Here is a 20,517-nt window from a genome sequence, read left to right as displayed (position 1 = left end):
CTTAGGAGAGTTTCAGACTGTTTTTTTGGCACAGTTTCGTAGCACTAGACTGGTTCATCCAGGTTTGCTTGCTCTGACTTTTAAACAAACTCAACACAAGTATGGTGGGCTTAGTTTATTTTTTTTTGCACCTGTTTTAAGAGTATGACATCACCAATCAGTGACCTTCCACAGCAACCACCTCCCCCCTCATGGCTCTCTTAAATGCACATGGGGGAATGAGCTTAAACGTACCAGACAGACAGACAGAGAACAGAAATGTGACACTGGTTTGCTATAGTTTCTCAGGTGGTCACTAGGGCATTGCCACATGGTTGCTGTGGTACCCCATGTGGGTAGTTGGGTGTAACTAGTCTATTTGTATTATCGGAACATAAAAAGGAACCTAACTGGACACATTTTTGCACTCCATTGATAAACATAGGAAAAAAAGACTGTACCATCCAATCCAAAAGTGTACATGAGCCCGAATGCTTTGGAATATGCAGCCATAATCATACATGTTTAAGTGGTTTAAAGGATTAATACAGTGCTCTTTAGATGTTTAACAAGTTACACAGTCTACATGTCAAATCCACATTATCCTCATTCCAGTAAAAGGAGCATCCCTTTTCGTCGCAACTAAAGATGATGTTATTTAATGCATTTGATAATAGACTGTCCTTCAGCACATCTACTTACATTATAACCTTTCACTGGAGAAGACCCTCAAAGCAGATATTTGCTCCAATAATAGTGTCTATTTCGTTATCACTCTAAGGGTTCCTCCACTTGTTGAGATGTCTGAGAAGGGTCAGCCCTGTCTAGCTTGTCAGAAACGGATCCTTCTTGTGTCAGGTTAGTCTTCACTGATGCCTCTAATGTTCCACCTGCCAGAATTCAGGCAGGCTTAATTCCTACCGCCACCCTGGAAGAATGAACAGCTCAGATTTGGTGCTTTGATGAAGATAACGATCTGCTCACAGTTAGGCTCATCATGTGACCGCAATGCACATGTTGCCACTGACAATCCTCGTGAAAGCCGTGTAAGATGTTTTGCAAGTGTCCTCGCCTTTGTAGCAAGACTCCATTATAAAGAGAACCACTGAAATTCATACCGGCATCCGTGAGGTACACAGGGATTTGCTTTTCTCTTTTTTTGCCCGTTACAAGGATTTCAAGGACCTTTCATAAAAGGAACTACTCATGTCAGTTATTCACTGATTGAAAGCCTTTTGTAACCAAGCTCTGCTCTTAGCGAGCATGTGATGAATATATGGTCTTAACAGCTTTCATCGCTGTTCACAAAGCTCTAGCATGGGCTTTATGAAAGTCCAAAATCCTGAGGTCAGTACCTAGTGTTCTGTGCAGTAACAGGTCTGTGCATGGGCTGCGTGGGAGGCTTCCAGAGCACTGAGCCTCAAGCTTTTACATGCCTGCTGAGAGCAAAAGTTGACCTCTCATGAATAATATCCACAAACAGGAATATCCAGACCAGGAAAACTGAATATTTCTCTAAACAAACCATGCTTCTCCGAAACAGCAACTACAGGCCAGCTGGGGAAAATAGACCATTATACAGTAGTAGTAGTAGTGTGTAGTAATAGTATCATTAGACAGCTTCTGGTTCTGTTGTAATCAACGGCTCATCATTCATCAGTCAGGCTACTGTCACACTTACACACTTAGTTTCCACTCCAAGTTTAAAAATGCTCAACTCTAACTTAATGAGGTAACCAATACAACTAGAGTTACACTGAACCAGAGTGAACACAGGGCTGAACAGCGGGACAGATTTATTTTTGTTTGGGAAGAAAAAATGCTAAACTCAGAAGATCAGCCCTAATTCATTCCAACATTGATTCAAACTGTTAAAAACCTTGAGAACCAGACCCCTCACCACCGGATCTTGGTGAGCAGTTTAATGTAGAAATACAATGCTGTGTCTCTTTGCTAGTTGAAGTGACCATGGCGCTCGCTAATGTTACTAATGTTTACATGCATGTGGGAGGAGTTAAACCTGCCAGATTTGTATCTCCTCCAGACTGAAGCTCAGTAAGTGCAGGTCTAGAGTCTGTCCAATCAGAGCTGTGGTGTGGGGTTTGCGTAATGAAATGCTCTGCTCCTTCTCCACTTTGCTACGGCAGGCGTGCTGGCGGACACAAATGTTTTTGAACTTTTGCTTTTTTTGTGCTTCGGCCTAGACAATCTAGTCTTTTGTCCCTGTTGCAGGAACTTCCAGACATGTTAACTGCCATCCTTTTGGCTGTGCTGAAGCCCAATGAAGAATTCTGAGGTAGATTAGACCTGGGCATTAGACTCCGTAAACGGACCGGACAGCACAACCCCAACCCCAACACAACACTCAGTGCATGGTGTAAATATCCATGATGGAGGGGAGAGAGACCCCGATAGGGTCTTGCAGTTAGAGACTTTCCAATTCCCAAACCAGACAATGATGCAGCTGCTCAGGATGCTTTCCACCATCCCTCTATAGAACATGTTGCAACAATGGAGCTGGTCTTGAGAACCAGGTAAGGTTCTCTGTGACAACAAAGAATACAACCTGACTATTTCTACAGCAGTCATGTTGATGTTATTCCCCTGAAGTAAACAATTTCCTTAGGTTTTGTCCATGTTCAGAGACAGGTTGTTGCTTCTGCACCAGTCCATTAGCTGCTGCATCTCCTCTTTGTATGCCGACTTGTCATTCTTGCTGACTAGGGCCACCACGGTAGTGTCATCAGCGAACTTTATGATGTGGTTTGAGCTGTACTCAGCAGTACAGTCATGAGTCAGCAGAGTGAACAGCAGTGGACTGTTTACACAGCCTTGGGGGCGAGCACCGGTGCTCAGCATGGTGGTGCTGGAGATGCTGCTACTAATCCTGACTAATTGAGGTCTTTCAGTCAGGAAATCCAGGACCCAGTTGCAGAGTATTCAGGCCCAGCAGGCTCAGTTTTTCAATCAGAAGCTGAGGGATGACTGTGTTGAATGCTGAACTGAAGTCAATGAACAGCTTTCTGATGGGTGGTGCATGTATTGTCCAGGTGGGTGAGAGCCAGGTGAAGTGTGGTGGAGATGGCATCGTCAGTAGAACGGTTGGGAGGACACGCAGTGGGCCCAGTGAGTGGGGAAGCTGGGTTTCTCAAGGCACTTCATGATCATGGGTGTAAGTGCAATGGGACTGTAGTCATTGAGGCAGGACACTGGGGACTCTCAAAGCACAGGGATAATGGTCTTTAAGCACATAGGGACATAGGGATGACCAAGAGATATTGAAGATGACAGTGAGAACATCTGCCAGCTGTTCTGCACATTCTCTGAGCACTCTACCAGGTATGCGATCCAATCCTGGGGCTTTTTCGTGGGTTGACTGTCGTAGAGTTCTCCGCACATTAGCTGTGGACAGACCCAGTGCCTGGTCATTTAGAAGATGTGTGTGTCTTCCTCGCAGTCATGTTGTTCTGTGCTTGTACCGAGCATCGCCATCATAAGCAGGTGGAGATGACTTGTAGTTGGTGATGGCCTGGATGCCCTGCTGTGTGTCAGCAGTGTCCTGAAAAAGTGTTCATGGATTTTCTTGGCATACATGCGCTTTGCCTCTCTGATGGCCCCGTCAAACCTAACCTTATATATTTTCCTTCGCTTCTCACTTCACCTTTGTGATGCATATCACACCCTCCTCCACCTCCATCATCTTCTTTCTTCTCCAAGCTCACCTCAACTACAGGGAGGGCTCGACTTCTCACGAAGCCATCGTGAACTCCCTGTAACAGCACTTCAGGGCGTGGTCCATACTAGCAAAAGGTATTTTTAAGTAACTGTGCTTTAGGCTTTGCTAGAAATATTGTGTTTTAGGTTTAGTACTCAATACAAAGAAGACTCTTCCATGTGTGACTATGACAATAGAAACTCGTTGCTGCACATGGGCTATACTGTTGAGAGTGCACACAATAGAGAACATTCAGCTGCATAGAACATCCTTAATTTACCTGGTACTTTGGATGAAGTGAATATGTCGAGGGTGAAAGTGTTCTTTAAAGAACAAGAGCTAGAGATCCCACGAAAAAGAAACTGCTGTCAGTGGAATTGGAGGCTTTTGTTCTTTTTCTGAGGACAAGAGAGAAGTCCCGTTTACAGATGGCAAGGAACACCGAGCTCCCTCAGAAAACATCCATCTGCAACCTCAGGGCAAGGTTTTTTTGAGAGAGAGTCTCTCTGAACACAGAATAAGGCATGTTAAAAGTCAGCTCTTCATTTGCAGTTCCCACCAAAAGCATTTGTCTCCAGCTAATAGCATCAGGGACCCGACACCATCACTGCAATAACAGCAAAGTAATTGCTATTCAGACGATCCAATATTTAGAGCTGGAGAGTGGATTCTGAATTGCCATGCAGATGGCACAGCATGACTTTTGGGTTCTTTTTATCACTTCTGATCACCCTTACCAGTACACTTAAAAATTTCAAAAGGCCAAAAAGAGGCAGTGCCGCAGAAGAACAACTATATTTTAGTTCCCATTAGAACCTTTCAAATTGAGTGTTTTTCAGAAAGTTCCTCCACCCCCAGCTCACAGCTCTCATTCTTTTCAGGAGACTCACTTTCAGCTTCTTCTGGGAGATGTTACCACTCCTCCAAAGTTCTGTCTTAGAACATTTTCTGCTTCCCACCATCTCAAGTAATCCCAACACACATTTAACAATGGATTTGAACGGCTTGGATGAGTCCAGATCTCAACATTGTTTTGAGACCACCAGCAGCTTCAGCAGTTTTTGAAAGATGAAAACTTTAAGTGCTGTTTATCTGATGAGGATCGGGTTGGGGATCTACCAGGTGCTTGCCGACACTATAGGTGTTTTCACAGCTATAATTCATTTGCTCTGGTCCAAATCTGTTTGAGCTTACTGGGCAGACCATCTGGGGTGGGAAAAAGAAGGTAAATAGAGGTAGTATGTCCTGTGTTCTGTACTAGTGTGTATTTCTGTGCAGTTTATTATGAACAAGGGCAGAGTTTACATTTGTTCATAGCTGTATTAATTATATGGGCATAATATGGGCACAGCTGGTTCTGGGAGACGTTTGACTCCAACTTGTAGAGAACACCTGATGTTTGGGTAAGATCGAGGCCAGATCCATAATCTCATCACAAATGAACCAGTCCAGAGTTTGTTTGGGCTCGAACTAAGACCACCTCCTGTCAAGGGTTGTTTTGGTCCACATCCAAGCGAGATTAATGTATTCACACCTGTCCAAACTAATTGCACTGAGGCTACAAAGTGCAGATGTGAAAAAGCCCTTAAGGTAAAGTTGCTTTAAATGGTTCTTTGAGTGATGCCATAGAAGAACCACTTTTTGTTCTATAAAGAACCATGTTTGTAATAGAAATGTGTAAGTGTGACGACCATTCTAAAGGTTTAGGGAACCTACACATCTCTATTACAAACATGGTTCTTTATGGTACCAAAACTGCTCCATCTAGGTCATTGCTCAAAGAACCATTTGAATGACCTTTAGGTTTAAGAATGTAGTTGTTAGAAGTCCCACTTTTTTCTTTTTTAATTAGTTTTTGAACTTCAGGTCTGAAAATGTCACCCCCCTCCCCCCAATTTGCTTCCCTTCGCCTTCCCCTTCTTATGCAAGTGAAGGTAATCTCCTCAGAAAGAGCTCGTGAAAGTAAATACTGTGGCTCTAATGGCTGTTGGCTGGATTTTCTTCACTGGCACATTGTAAATAGTTTAAGTGTTTAGTTGATCTGCTTTCCTATGTAAAAAAAAAAACCCTTTACCGTAACCTAAATAAATGCCAGTAAATCTAACGCCATTTATGGATTATTTTTGTAATGATGTTGCAGTCACCCTATAATGTAAAATTGGTTCCAGAAAAGCACTTAAAATCCACAAATGACCGTCTAATACTATTGCTTCATAATCTGAAATTAGGCTGGCATGGCCGTTTTAATAAGCAGTGATACGTTTTAAAAATACGTTCATTGTAATTATTAATTGCAGCAGAGATGAATAATTATTCGTCATAAAGAGAAATGAGACTGTTTCTCAAATAAGGATATATGCTGTTCCTGAAAATAGCATCTTGTATAAATATTTCAGATTTCTGCTACTCAGAGGGGGTTTAATGGGGACTGTCACCTAGAATGACTGATCTTTAGGGAGTCATCTCTCATTCTAGCTTGTATGCTAGGCTTTGAACTCTTAGCTTAGAAACATGACAACAGTAAAACCAGACAAGTACATCCCTCTACAACTGTCAAGCCGTTCCCTGCTCATCAAATTTCAGATTGTTGAGGTGTTAAATTTGATCATGTTACATAAGTGTACAGAGGTCTGCTTGTTGAGGTGATTGTTGACAAAAATGTACTTAAGATGACGATACTAACAGGTAGGTAGTTCAAAACACAAAAGTATTGGGACACATTCATTGTTTCTTCTGAAATCAAGGGCATTAAAACCGGGGTTTGCCCAGGTTTTGTTGGAGTAACTGCCTCTACTGTCCAGGGAAGAAGGCTTTCAACTAGATTCTGGAGCATTGATGTGTAAGGTCACGATGTTGGATGATCACCACCCCACCTCATCCCAAACTCCCCAAGTATTGGATGGAGCACCAGCCATCATTCCAGAGGACAGTTCCACAGCTCAACGCTGGGGGGCTTTATACCCCTCTTGCCAGGCCTGGCATTAGGCATGGTGCCAACAGGTTCATGTTTATCTGCTCCGGAGAGTCCTATTCTACTGGCAGAACTTCTCTGCAGGGACTAGACAAGCTGAATGTGTGTGTGCAACTTAAAGTAGCCAAATGCATTCATAAGAAAGGGTGTCCACAAACATTTGGACATATATGTGTAGCTCTCTTGCCGAAGCTGAGTTCAGCTCTTATGAGGAACGCATTGCAATCATAGAGTACTGTTCATCAATACGTTATTAGGCCTCAGCAGGGAAGGTGTAGAGACCGCTGCTGTGCTAGCTTCGTCTAACGTGCTCTTTCTTTCGCACCTTGTCCCTCTTAGTGCGCTCAGTTACCATAGCAATACAGCAGGGGCTGTGCTGTGTGCTCTGCCTGTGATATTTAGCTTGACCTCTGCTGGAGTTGAGCTTAGTTGAGGGCCAACACCGCCCCCAGTTCTGCATAAAAAACGCTCACATACTGCTTCTTCTGTCCACTACCCTCCTTCACTGCAACTAATGATTATCTGTGTAAGAGAAACCATCTTATGCCTGTACAGTTAATACAGCGGTTCTTATTAGGAGACTGCTGGAAGTATATTTTAGGACTGATCTGCATGTTTATGACTGATGAGTATATGATCAGCACAGACTGCTAGATCTAGTGATCCATCAGCCTGTTAAATAACACAATTTCCCTAGATTCAATACACACTTAAAAGGGAGGTGCCTCTCAGGAGTACTTTTACAACAGTAATGAATCCATGTAGAGCCAACACACCACAGAACCATGTGAATTGTTTTAAATGGTTCTAGTTTATAATGGAAACCCTGTTACAAACAAACTCACAAAATACTTCATCAGAAGCACCTGTACACCTACTCATCGGCCAATCGTGTGGTTTGTAAAGCAGTGCAATGCATAAAATGTATCTAGACTAACAGCATATGGTAATGTGATCATCGTGAATTTGAGCAAGGTAGGTGAATTGAGCATCTTTTTTTAAAAATAATTGCTGATATTCTAGAGTCTCTAGGGCAATTATGGTCTTCGAGGGCTACAACATTCCTCCACAGTTTTGTAGTTGTCCCATCTCTGCTCTTGAGTTTCCTCTAAATGGTGCAATAAAGAAAAAAAATAAAACATCCATAGAGTGGCAGTTCTGTTAATACAAATGCCATCATGGAAAGGCCAGACTGCAGTAACTCAGAAAACCACTCTGTACAGTTCAGGTCAGTAGTAAAAAAATCTTATAAGGCACGGCACATTAAACCTTGAAGTGGGTGGCCTACAACAACAGAAAACCTTTTTAGGTTCCACTTCTTTCAGCCAAGAACAGAAAGCTGAGGCTGCAGTGGGCACAGACTGACCAGAACTGGAGAACTGGAAAAGCACAGCCTGGTCTGAACCAAATTGCCTTGTGTCAACAGTTCAGGCTGGTGGATGTTGGTGGCGTGGTGTTATGGCATGGGAAAGATTTTAATACCAACCAAACAGCCTATATGAATTGACCATGTACATTCGTTCATGGCCACATTTTCACACACGGCTACTTCCAGCATGATAACGCACCATGCAAGTGGCTAAAGAAGTGTTTAAATCTAAAAATTTAAATCTAATAGAACACTATTGGGATGTGTTAGAATGAGAGATTTGCAGCATTGCAGAATTGAGTGAGGCAATCATGTCAACATGGACCAAAATCTTACAGGAATGTTTCTGACATCTTGTGGAATCCATGCTCAAAACAAATAAAAAGGGACATATAGAAACACTCTTTTAAAAGGTGCTTTGGAGTGATGCCATCTTTGATATTTCATGTTTTGAGTGTTTTGATGGTTTTATTTGTTAAATAATATATATACACAGAGGCACAACTATAAAGAAGCTACGGCGGAGAGAAGCACTTTAAAATAACACAGAAAACAACAAACAAATGGAACACAACAGAGCTAGGCAGCTTCATTACTTGGGGGTGCGATTGGCGTGGGCGGAAAGCTGGAGGTGGAAGTTACTCCAGAAACGTGTGCCAACCAACCACCCACTTCTCAGCTGTCCACTCCTCTCATTCATCTTCTCCCAGAACCACTGTGGAAGTTTAATGAAAAATTGCAGCTTGCACACAGCTGTAGCTTGCACTTTCACCATTATCACCAAATTACTTTGCGCTTGGATTCGAGTTATTATGCAGCCACCAGTTCAGCACACGTAACATCAGTTCAGTATTTTTGCAGTCAGGATAAGTATTTGGACAGTGCCACCATTTTTGTCATTCTGCCACTACTGCACCCTACTTTGATGGATTTTAAATGAAGCAATGTGGATGTGACTGAAGTGTAGATTTCCAGCTTTAATTTAAGTAGTTTAGGAAAATCAACCATTTAGGGATCACGGCCATGTTTACACAGTCACTCCATTTTCACAGTCTCAAAGGTAATTTGACAATTAACTGATAAGCAGTTTCCTGTCCAGGTGTGGCCTGTTGCCTCATTATTTCATGTCAAATGAAATAGATAAAAGGTCTGGAGTTCGTTCATGGGCCAAATCAACAATTTGGCACATTCCTAAAAAAGAAGGAATGCACTGGCTACTAATACAGGGTTGTACAGTACAGGGAAACAATGTTAGGCTATGTGTGCAGTGCAGTAATAGTTAAGGACATGATACCATAGTGCAAGGACAACAGATAAAACAGGGTGAGACCGGGTGCACAGGCAATAAATACAAATATACAGCCACAGGAGATTCAACTAAAGTGGATTCTTTCTTTCGGTGAATATCTCCCCATTTCACAACATCTAGTTAAATCAAGAACACTGTGAAGGAGGCAGGCATATTATTGCCAAAGTTTACAAATCAAGAGATGCCTTCTTAACATTCTAAACAGTAAACATATAGGGTTAGCTTTAAAATGTAAACTGACTTGAAAACATCTAAAAATCCTGCCCAATTCTTAAACACGATTATTTGGACAGCTCAAACAAAGAATAACTTGAAAAAGCTGATAGAAAGGAAGGCTTCATAATCTGAAGCATAGAACATCATCTGTCAAACATGGTGGAGGTACTGTTACAGCATAGGCATATAGGCTGTCAATGAATCTAGGGGCCCTGGTCACACCTGGCATCAACACCCACGTCCTGGGTGATAAGTGACCAGGACAAAGAACAGGTGTGAACGCCATAATGAACAGAATAATGTATGCAATAACTGCAAGATCACATGAATAAAGGCGATACTAGCGAAACTAGCTGCCTCCGATCACAAGTGGTCACAGGAGATTCATTCAAGGTGCCAGGTATGAATGGCTCTGTGTTTTGGTGACCATTTGCAATTATTAAGGCCACGATTGTACTCGTCTTGATTTATCTGATATTAAGGCAAAGTGTATGTTGAGCATTGTGTATCTAGGCATCCACACTGACTGTTGCATTTGGCAGAATTTAGCTGAGGCATCTTTTGGATTCTGTCCCATATAATCTAGCTGACTGTTTTCTGAGTAAACACTGGAGAACTTTTGTAAGTCACTGTGGATAAGTGTGTCTGCTAAATGCTGAAAATGGAAAATTGTGATCTGAACACCAGAGACGCATGTTAATACCAGATGTGAACGGGCCCTCAGTTACTGGGGTTTAGTGAAGATGGAACTAGACCAAGTGCATAGAGCAACACTTAAACTTGGCCCTTACAGCCCAGATTAATAATGACCCAAATCATAAAATCGTAATGTTCTTAAGTGGTCAAGTCAATCACCTGACCTCAAACCAATAGAGCAGCTGTTCATTTACTGCAGGCAAAACTGCAGGAAAAACCATTTAAGGCTTAACTGCTTCAAAATACAAAGTGTCCAAATACGTATGGACCTGACCAGAACTATTAAAAAAAATATATATACACAATTTAAAGGCATTTGAATTATACCGTATATTAAACCTTTTACCACCCTGTTACATTCTTACATGGTATTATGTACATGCAAATATAGAGTGATTATAAATATTAATTTCAGATTGAAATTTGTGATATGAATCACAAGACATTTACAAGAAAAAAAACTCCTTAAAACCCATGACCAAGCCTTTCAGCCAACACGTCTGCCCACGCTGTCACTTAGTAACCCTGCAGACCTTTTATTGCCCGCTTACTCACTGACATTATCTGCTCTTTTCACACACTGCTTTTAAATCAATATTAGACTCACAGCTTCTTTCATTAGGCGGCAAGAGATAGCGCACAACTGGGTTTTATTGGAGCCCTGTGTGAGGAGAGAGTTAGCTATGAACAATAACGCCGTAGATAGTGCCAGTAAATTTGAACTGACTACACCTTTTTCTACTTGGTGTCCACTGTCCGATGCACAGATGATGGGTACATACAGTAAATCAACTCGGATAAGATGGTCATTCACATTATATCTGCTGCCATTAGGTGCTATAAAATAAATGTGTGCCTTCATAGTCACCCCAGGTGTATTTGACCTATATATAAAAGCTGTGAAAACAGTGGATTCTAATGTTACATTGGAATTCTGATGCAGTAGAAGATTTTTACAATAATAAAAAAAATGGTCACATCCTGAAATTCTTTTCTATTCTAGGACCTGGTAATGAACCCCCTGTCTTTAATAACTGGATCTGTCAGGTACGTATTACACCACTTGCTTAGAATTCCTGTCCATTTTATCCCACTCTTCCATGTACCAGGTGCACAGCTAGATTTATGGGGGTGCCTATTTCAGAATTTCACCTGCTGTTCCAGATTGAGAATTCCGAATGAGGTCGGGTGGTTTTGCTGCTCAGTCAAAGAAACCCAGGTGTTCCATCATGTCTGTTGAACCGGTGATACACAGGCACCCCATAGTTGTCATCCTGGAATCTGATAGTGTCAGTGTTGTGTTCTGTTTGGACCTGAAGCAAAGTTAGAAAATAAGTGGGATAAAATGGACAAGAACGATCTCTAGCGACTGGTGTAATTCTAGTCTGTCTTGACAAGTTGAAGGCTGTTACCTCAGTCTGATCTCCCAATGAAAACGTCCACATTGGTCATTTCATATCGGATTGCAAAATGACTCATTGCTACGTTCAGAGGAAACTTGATCTCTAGCGAGAAGGAAAGACTACAGGCAACTCCTCGTAGAGTCAACTCACAACTGAGAGTCGACTTGTCAAACCCAACATTATGCTAACCTTAACCTACACCTTAATCTACAAATAAACCTAACCTTTTCGTAACCTTAAGATAAACTTTAACCTACAACTAAACCTAACCTTTTTCTAACTTTAACCTACACCTAAACCTAATCTAAACCTAACCTTAAAATAAACTGTACATCTAAACCCAATCCTAATCTAAACCTAAAACTAATTTTAACCTAAAAATCAAAACCTAACCTTAAAATAAACCTTAATCTACACATAAACCTAATCTTTTCCTAACCTTAACCTACACCTAAACCTAATCTAAACCTAACCTTAAAATAAACTGTATATCTAAACCCAATCCTAATCTACACCTAAACCTAATTTTAACCTAAAAATCAAAACCTAACCTTAAAATAAACCTTAATCTACACATAAACCTAATCTTTTCCTAACCTTAACCTACACCTAAACCTAATCTTAGCCTAACCTTAACCTAATCTTAACTTAACCTTAACATACACCTAAACCTAACCTTAACATAAACCTAAACCTAACCTTAAAATACACCTTAACCTACATCTAAACCTAATCTTAACTCAAACTTAAAATACATCCTGTGTTTATCTACAGCTAAACACAATCTTATTCTACACCTAAACATAATCTTTTCCTTACCTTAACCTACACCTAAACCTAATTTGAACCTAAAAATCGAAACCTAAACCTAAAAAAAAAACATTATTCTACAGCTAAACCTAATCTTAATCTAACTTTACCTTACACCTTAATCTACCCCTAAACCTAACCTTAACCAAACTTTGCCCTATACCTTAATCTACCCCTAAACCTAATCATAACGCTTAATAAGATCGTCCTAATCTTATTCTACATCTAAACCTAATCTTAATCTAACTTTACCCTATACCTTAATCTACCCCTAAACCTGATCATAACTGTTATTCTTAACCTAACCATATTGAAATGATGAATTCTTAACATTTTTTTTTCATTGATGGTCATTCATTTTCCCCCAGCAAACCGCGTGTCTCACAGCAACACCCGAGTTAACAAATTTAAATTTGCCAGTCATAGCAGCCATACACTTGCTCGTTTAACCCTGTGCACTGGTATAAACTCTGTGCTCAATATCCACCCCTGTGGTGTGTTTCCCTCATTATTCACGAAAACAGTGTGAAAAAGTACCTCAGACAATTTAACGCAGCTGAACTCACAAGGCTGGAGTTATTCTTTAGCTTCTGACTGGAATTTTCCCTTCCATTTTAAATGGTGCAGCAGCTATAGGCATAGGTGGAATTTTAGCACCATACTGCGAGATAAGCACACAGGAAACTCTTTGCTTTGTTTATGTCGTTAAACTGACATTTTCATCTGAAGTCACGTCAACCCACATCATCTGTCAAACATGGAGGAGGCATTTTCATGGCATGGGCATGTATGGCTGCCAATGGAACTGGGGTTACTAGTGTTTATGAAAAATGTGACTGCTGATGTAAGTAGGAGGATGAATTCTGAAGTGTACAGGGCATGTGTAGAGTAGTTTCTAATCCAATTCAGTGAGTCAAATGCTGCAAAACTGAAAATTACCCAAAACAAAGTAATGGAACGCTCTTAAATGGCCGAGCCATTCAACTGACCACAACACATATGAACATGCATGCCTGTAAAGTTAATTCTCATTATTTTTATCTAGTCTAACAGCACACATACATTACCATGGCAAAATACACCGTCAGCACAAGCATCTTCTCTCTTTCTTGGAGTTCTTATGGCCCTGAGCAGTGCAATTACTGTGGTGCTTTGTTAAACTGATGCTGTATTAGCCATGTGTCCGAGCCAAAAAAGTGACACTTTGATCTGGTAAGACAGATTTGCATATATTTACATCAACAGATGCTAGCTTTGTCGCGCATATGCAGGAGCCACTAAGCCTGAGAACAGCAACTTGATCCTGGCACAAAAGGTGTTTCTGAGGATGTTGAGTTTGTCGGGTTGGGTTGACTGGTCCAGAGACCTTGCTTAGCAAAACACTGCTTATTCTTAGTTGGTTGTTCAGCACCTAGAATCATGTAATGTGCAAAACAGAAATGTCAGCTGATAAGGAATACAAAGCAATCTGCAAAAAAAGAGGGAGCATTTTGCACTGGAAGCACATGCTGTAGCTCGAGAATGTTGCAAGGTCGAGAGTTTAAGGAGCTCTGGGAGTACCACCTCATGAAAAATAAATACTCTCATATTCTCTGGACTGGACTTTTGTGCCTGTAATCTTTGCTTGTTTATGTTTTGTCAGTGCGTCAGCATACTGGACATTTTGTTTGCACAGAGAGCTGAGAATGTGGGAGTTTTGGAGAGGGTTTCTGCTGAAACATGTTTCTCTTCATGACTGAAGGTGAAGAAGCTGTGGCTCCAAAGGGTTAGGCTTGAAGCTGTGAAGCCCCTCAGCATGAATGCCTCACGCACCCTTTGAACCAAGCTAGAGTTTATTAATTGAACAAAGCAACTCTTCCTCAAGGCAGCTTCTGTGAATACTCTGCATTCCTGTGCTGCGAGTAGGTGCCTAGTTTTACAAGTACTGTGTATCCCTACATTTGGAGAACATTACAAACTTTAAAATGCTTGAGAAATACCGGCAAACTCTTAAAAATAAAGGTCCCAAAAGAGGAACCGCATTGGGTAGCTAAAGAAGCTTACAATATATGTCCAAATGTTTGTGGACACCCCTTTTAATTAATGTGTTCAGCTACTTTTAGAATCACCCATTGCTGACCCAGATGTGCAAATGCACTCTCATATCGGAGGAGGCATGTGTCAGTACTCCCCCTTCCAGTGTCAAGTGCATTACATGTGATGGGGGAGAGTACTAACAAGTGGATTGGGTAATTGCCCAAAAAAAAAATCTGTATTCTCTTAAGAGGTAGATTTCCAGGATCAGGAATGGTTACCACTGTTCTATACCAATGGACAACCTGTCCTAGAACTATTGTAGCCAAGAAACGTTTGGAACCTTTTTCTGTGATGAGTTCCTGCCCCATCACTGCCTCAACATGTGTGAAATGACTGATCCAGTCTTTTCACGTTGGAGTTGCAATAAGAGCTTCCCATTAGAGCCGACATGTGGGCCTGCTGCTGCACCACCTGTGGTCAGGCAGGTGCCGAAGACTGAGCTCAGCTGTTTGAGATGCAGAAGGAGACGTCCCTTGTAGCCATTTGAGGCCTCGTGTTGATGCATCTACCACTCTAAACTCTCCGCAACTCTATAATTGCGTGCCTCAGCCCATCATCATGTTCTGACAGTTTGAGCAGTAATGACGTTACGGGCAAAATGGCGATAATTATGGAGGAGGGGGAAAAAAGGCTTGATTTGATCAATCAGAGACACCTCGTAAATGCAATGGGATTAACATACCAATCAAGGCGTTTTTTTTTTTTTTTTCTCGGCCGGATAAGATAGGTTTCTCCCTCAGATGTCCTCATAAAAAGCAGACATTTTTATAGCCTCAGATCCCCTGCTCTCAGGGTTACTGTTGGGCTGTAAAAGTTTTTAATGGCAGGCAGCCCTTCTCCAGGCTTGATTATTGGCAATTCAGAATCATGAGTCACAAGACGGAGCAGTTTATTAATAATCAGAGACAAAGAAAAAAATGAATCTGCCCAGGCAAAAGGCCCAGGCATATTTCTTACAGATTAATCAATTGAAAGAGATCCACAGTCGCAAAGAGGCTAAAAAAAGGTAATGACCTTTTTGTCATAGTTAAAAAGAACCATATAATTGAGGGCTTCAGTTTAAGCACTTCAGTTGAATGACATCTTTTGGTTTGCGTATTATTTATTATCTGTCAGTGTACGCACTGGTTTGCAGATTAAACCCATAACCGGAGTTAAGGAGCAGTGGTAGAAATCTGAGGAGCTTAGGTTGGACCCAGTTCACCACTGGAAACTAAAGGAGAAGAGAAGGATATATAAAGGTGTAGGATGAATAGGACTTAGAATTTCAGGCATGGCCATGGATATTTCAGCTTGGAAGCTAGACTTGCCCGTGTTGGCAAGGTTTAATAACCTTCACATTTACCATAAAATCATTTTTATGCATTATTAAATGGGTTTTATTAACTAGAAATGGTCCATCTCGTCCAATAGCCCTAGGATGTACAGAATGTTTGAATATTTACTTGTAAAAAGTGTCATAATCTCTTAATATATCCCCAATTATTATTATTATTATTATTATTATTATTACGCTCCATTTATCGGGATCATTGAGCAGCCACTGAATCTACAAATGTAAAAATAAACGCGCTAATATTTAATATCCTCAGAGCGACGCCGTAGAATAACTATTTTTGGCTCCTTAAAGGGCCATTCAGTTAAATGGTTTTAACGTAGCTCTCAATTAGACAGCCACTTTTTTTTTATCTACAGCATGGAAAACCTGTGGAACGTGGACATTCAGACCGTTCGTAGAAAATAAGTAAAGAATGGAAGCATATTGAACTTGAGGGATTCCATATTCTTTCCAAGGTCCACTGGGCCACACACGCTGAAGAGTAGTGCCTCAGTATGCTGAGATACTCTAACATTCTTGCAATGATTCAGCTAGACATCTTGACAGACCCATGCAAAGTATCTGGGTAAAATTGGAAAGGAAGGCTCGAGCTATTCCTGGAGTGAAAGACTCGCAGCTCACGGATGCCCAGCGCTGACAGAAAGAATCTTATAGCCTTGCTGTGACTTGTGCGCTTAGATCAACCTATCAAATACAGTCTGGAGATTTCTAAGAAAGCAGTATCTTCATTTTCCATCTATTTTACCTCCTGCTTTTGTCCCTCCTCATTTTCGAATCGCTAAGTGTATGTCTTATGAATTCTAAAGAGTGCTACACTACTTTACAAAGCTATTATCACTAAAACAATAAGCAATATTGTTTGGTCTTTGTGATGTAAGCTTTTATACCAACAACACAGTATTATAGACACAAATATCTTTTGAACAAATCAGAATTTTTATTTTGTGCCTTCTATGAGCATTTTGATGATTTAGGACAACTTCAGTCATAATACGTGAATAATTTAAGTCATAATCCTAAATCCTGCTTACAATAATGCAGATTAATCTGTTGTCAAGTCAGCATGTCTTTTGATATACGGTAAGGTACAGTCTAGGGTTACAGGGGTATACAATGTTTAGATATAGAATGGTGTAAAAACTAATGGTTGTCATACTGTGTACATGTGTTTAATGCTAGTATTAAAAAAAGCAACAGAGATTCCCACTAGCTCCCTACTATTTTCAGAATTTTGTAAACCAGTCTATCGATTTATGTAGAAAACAATCCGCAGATTAATATAGAATTAAAATGATCATTAGCTAGCTATGAAATAGCTCAAAAAAGCTCCGCCTCATGTGCAGCTGTCTTCGTTTGATTATTCATTTATTTTACAGGGAGACTTTTTAAATACACTTCCATAATGTTTGATCCATAGCAAAGCATGTGTGATACCGTGAAACTATGATACTTTGAGTCCATGATCATACTGCTAAAATCTCATACTGCTGCAACTCTAGTATGCTAACAGTGCAAGAAACAGTTTTTTTATATTGACTTGATTAATGTTATTTTATAATAATTATAATTTAAATATTAAAAAACAGTTTAAGATGTTTTGCTCAATATGTCATAGATAAGACACTTAATAATAATTATTATTATAATAATAATTTATTGTATTATTTATTGTATTTATTGTATTACAGTGTATGTCCCAGTGTTTGTGGACACCCCTTCTAATGAATGCTTTCAGCTACTTTAAGTTGCACCAATTACTGACACAGATGTGCAAATGCACACACACATACACACAGCTTGTCTAGTCCCTATAGAGAAGTATTGCCAGGACAATAGGTAAAACCTATAGGTAGAACCTATTGGCACCATGCCATACCAACCAAAGCAATGCTCCAGAATATAGTAGAAACCCTTTCCTGGACAGTAGAGACAGTTACTACACCAAAATTAGGATAAATGTAATATCTCTGACTTTGGAAGAAATACTGAATAAACAGGTGTCCCAATACTTTTGTCTATACAGTTATCTATCAAAGTTCATGCCCCAAAATTTTACAAAAAGCTTCTTGTTTAATAACGTACAGCTTTCATAAGCATGAAGAACGTTTCAAAAGTTCAAAAACAACCACACATTTTGAAAGTTCTACACCAACCCAAAGTTTCTCCTCCAATCATATAACCCTCCAAGAAACTTTCCTGAGTGTCGTTTTAACCTAATACCCTCTTCTGACCCACTTCTCTCTTCAGACTGCTCCAAGCCGAGTGTCACTAAGGGTTCCTCTGCCATGAATATGCCCCAATCATTCGGCACCGCCATGGGCTTCTCTCTGTCAGAAACCCTTCCTGCTGCCAGCCTGCCCAACCTGTCTCGGAACGGCTCTGATCGGGGCCCGCTGCTGACAGCTGAAGACAGCATCACCTATTTGGCTCCCACCGCCGACACCAATAAGTGTTGGCCTATTCGACCCACATTACGCAACGAGCTGGATACCTTCTCCGTGCACTTCTATATCTTTTTTGGGCCGAACATCTCCATCCCTCCAGACCGGGCGGCAGTGTTTGCCATCAATTTGATGCCGGTGCTGGACAGTGGAGGGGTCCTCAACATGGAGCTCAAACTCAATGTGGTGAGTAGAGATGGATCATATTGCATCTTAACACTTTATTTAGCTACACTTGCCTTCTTAAATGGCATTTTCAGATACTTAAATGCTGGCCAATCTGTTGCTGCACAATTTGCTAGCCCCCTCTACCTAATCCACTAATGGAAAGAGACAATGGTGGTACTATGGACAGTAGAAGAATGGATAGAGATACCTGTAAATTATCTCCGTGAGAGGGGAAGTGAGAGGGGAGCTTCTCCTCTTTCTCAAAGATGAAAGCTTTAAGTACTTTATATTACTATGTTTTGTGTTTTGGTGGTCTACCACTTTTTTGAGGGGGATGCCAGGTTGTTAGAAACTTTTAGAAACTTGTACTATGCATATTATCTTACATCTAATCCCCTCAAAAATAGAATTCTTGAAGGGTGATCTTTGACTTGTGCACAGTGCCATACATCAGTAAAATGGGAGTTAACAAATTCCAAAGAAAAAACATGGAAATTAAAGCAGCATTATGTGAAAAATAGCATTACTTACTCCTGGGCTCCACCTATAGTCAAGAGGTGTCATTTGTGTTTTGAGCCACCCCCTAAAGGAGATCACATCCTCACATGACTTTGTTGTAGTGCTGGCCGTTACTGGTATCAGCTGGCTGGAGCGTTGGAGATGGGTATGCGATGCCTCCAGGCGCTTTGGTTGCCTGGCAATGTTGCATTAAAAAAAATAAGTGGCTTGACTGTGCACGTATCGGAAGGGGTGTATGATGGGGGGTTAGGTAATTGGCAGTCCAAATTGGGGAGAAAATGAGTGAAAATTGGACAAGAGAACTGCAATGAAAGATTGAAAGAAGCATGCGGACCGAGGTGGCAGCATAATATTACAGAATTTTAACCAAATATGTCTCGGATATTCTCGGAAGTTACATATTGCTGTTAGCGGTGTGCTGAGCCTGGAGTAGCAACAGTAGTGGTGCTGTTCTCCATATTGCATCCCATGGTGCATCAACATGATTTTGAAACTGATATGTTAAGATACAAATGCTACATAATGCTGCTTTAAAGTCAGTTGCAGGTCTTTATACCATAATACCATAAAGCCTTTGCCATTGCGGTTACTTATGACCCATGTTCCTGAGTTGCATTCTACCTTACATTAAACAGTACAAGCCCTGAGACGCAGCAGATTCAGGACCACTACCCCTCTATTGTACTTGTTGGCTCCAAGTTTGTAAGCCCTACATCCAGCAAAATGTAAATTGTAAATTGTAAATTGTAAGAAAAGCACAAATAAAGATAACTGGTATTCTGATGGAATTAAAAGTAAACTTTTGTCTGCTGCCCCTGGTTGCTAACTGCAGAACGAACACCTTCCAAATGCCAAATGGCAGTCATCTGGCCTGCTAGGAAATGTACATTATTTAATACTGCAGAAAAACACAGTTTTGACTACGACACCCTTAAAATTAATAGGCTGTCTTCTGACAAACAAACTAAGTTGTTTCTCCAGCTTGTGAGAAAATCACTAAGTTGGTACTTGCGAAAACATATGGTAGGACAATGATATTCAGAAGTTCTTTGACACTTCAGAAGTGTCAGAAGAATTAGCGATTGAATAATTCAGCTCGTCAAATTGTTCCTGCGACTCAAAGGAAATGATCTGGAATGGCTTGCTGGCATTTCCCAGGCTCAGGGTTAGGTCTGCAGGGATTCCAAACACTATCTTGGTGTGGGTGGATGAGAAGTTCCGCACTTTAGCCTGATTAATGACAAATGTTAGCAATCAGGTAAGTGCTAGCAAAGCCTTGATGGATGTAACACCTGACGAGTGCTGCAGCAAATGTCATTGTCATTTTCAATAGTCAAGGCTTGAGCTTGTGGGTCTTTGCTCTGGAGAAGACAAAAAAAAAAGATGCTAAGCTGCTGGATATGATCGTTAATCACGGGTTGAATCGTGACCGATCACTTAAAGAGCCTTCTTGTGAATAACATGAGGGGAATAGCACAAATGTGTCCTCACCTTGATTTGAATGTC

The 20,517-nt window shown here is 40.8% G+C and overlaps 1 protein-coding gene across 1 annotated transcript in view; it reads left to right on the top strand.

The window, feature by feature from the left end:
• tmem8b (transmembrane protein 8B) overlaps positions 1-20,517 on the top strand; it is a 221,663-nt gene that overhangs the window by 151,337 nt on the left and 49,809 nt on the right. The window contains exon 6 of the mRNA XM_072664458.1: positions 18,131-18,510. Within this exon, the coding sequence (XP_072520559.1) occupies positions 18,131-18,510 (380 nt within the window). The remainder of the gene's footprint in view (positions 1-18,130; positions 18,511-20,517) is intronic.

The sequence above is a fragment of the Salminus brasiliensis genome, chromosome 20 (genome assembly GCF_030463535.1).
Source record: "Salminus brasiliensis chromosome 20, fSalBra1.hap2, whole genome shotgun sequence".
Lineage (NCBI taxonomy): Eukaryota > Metazoa > Chordata > Actinopteri > Characiformes > Bryconidae > Salminus > Salminus brasiliensis.
The sequence above is the reverse complement of the archived record's forward strand: the minus strand, read 5'-3'. Positions and strand labels throughout refer to the sequence as shown.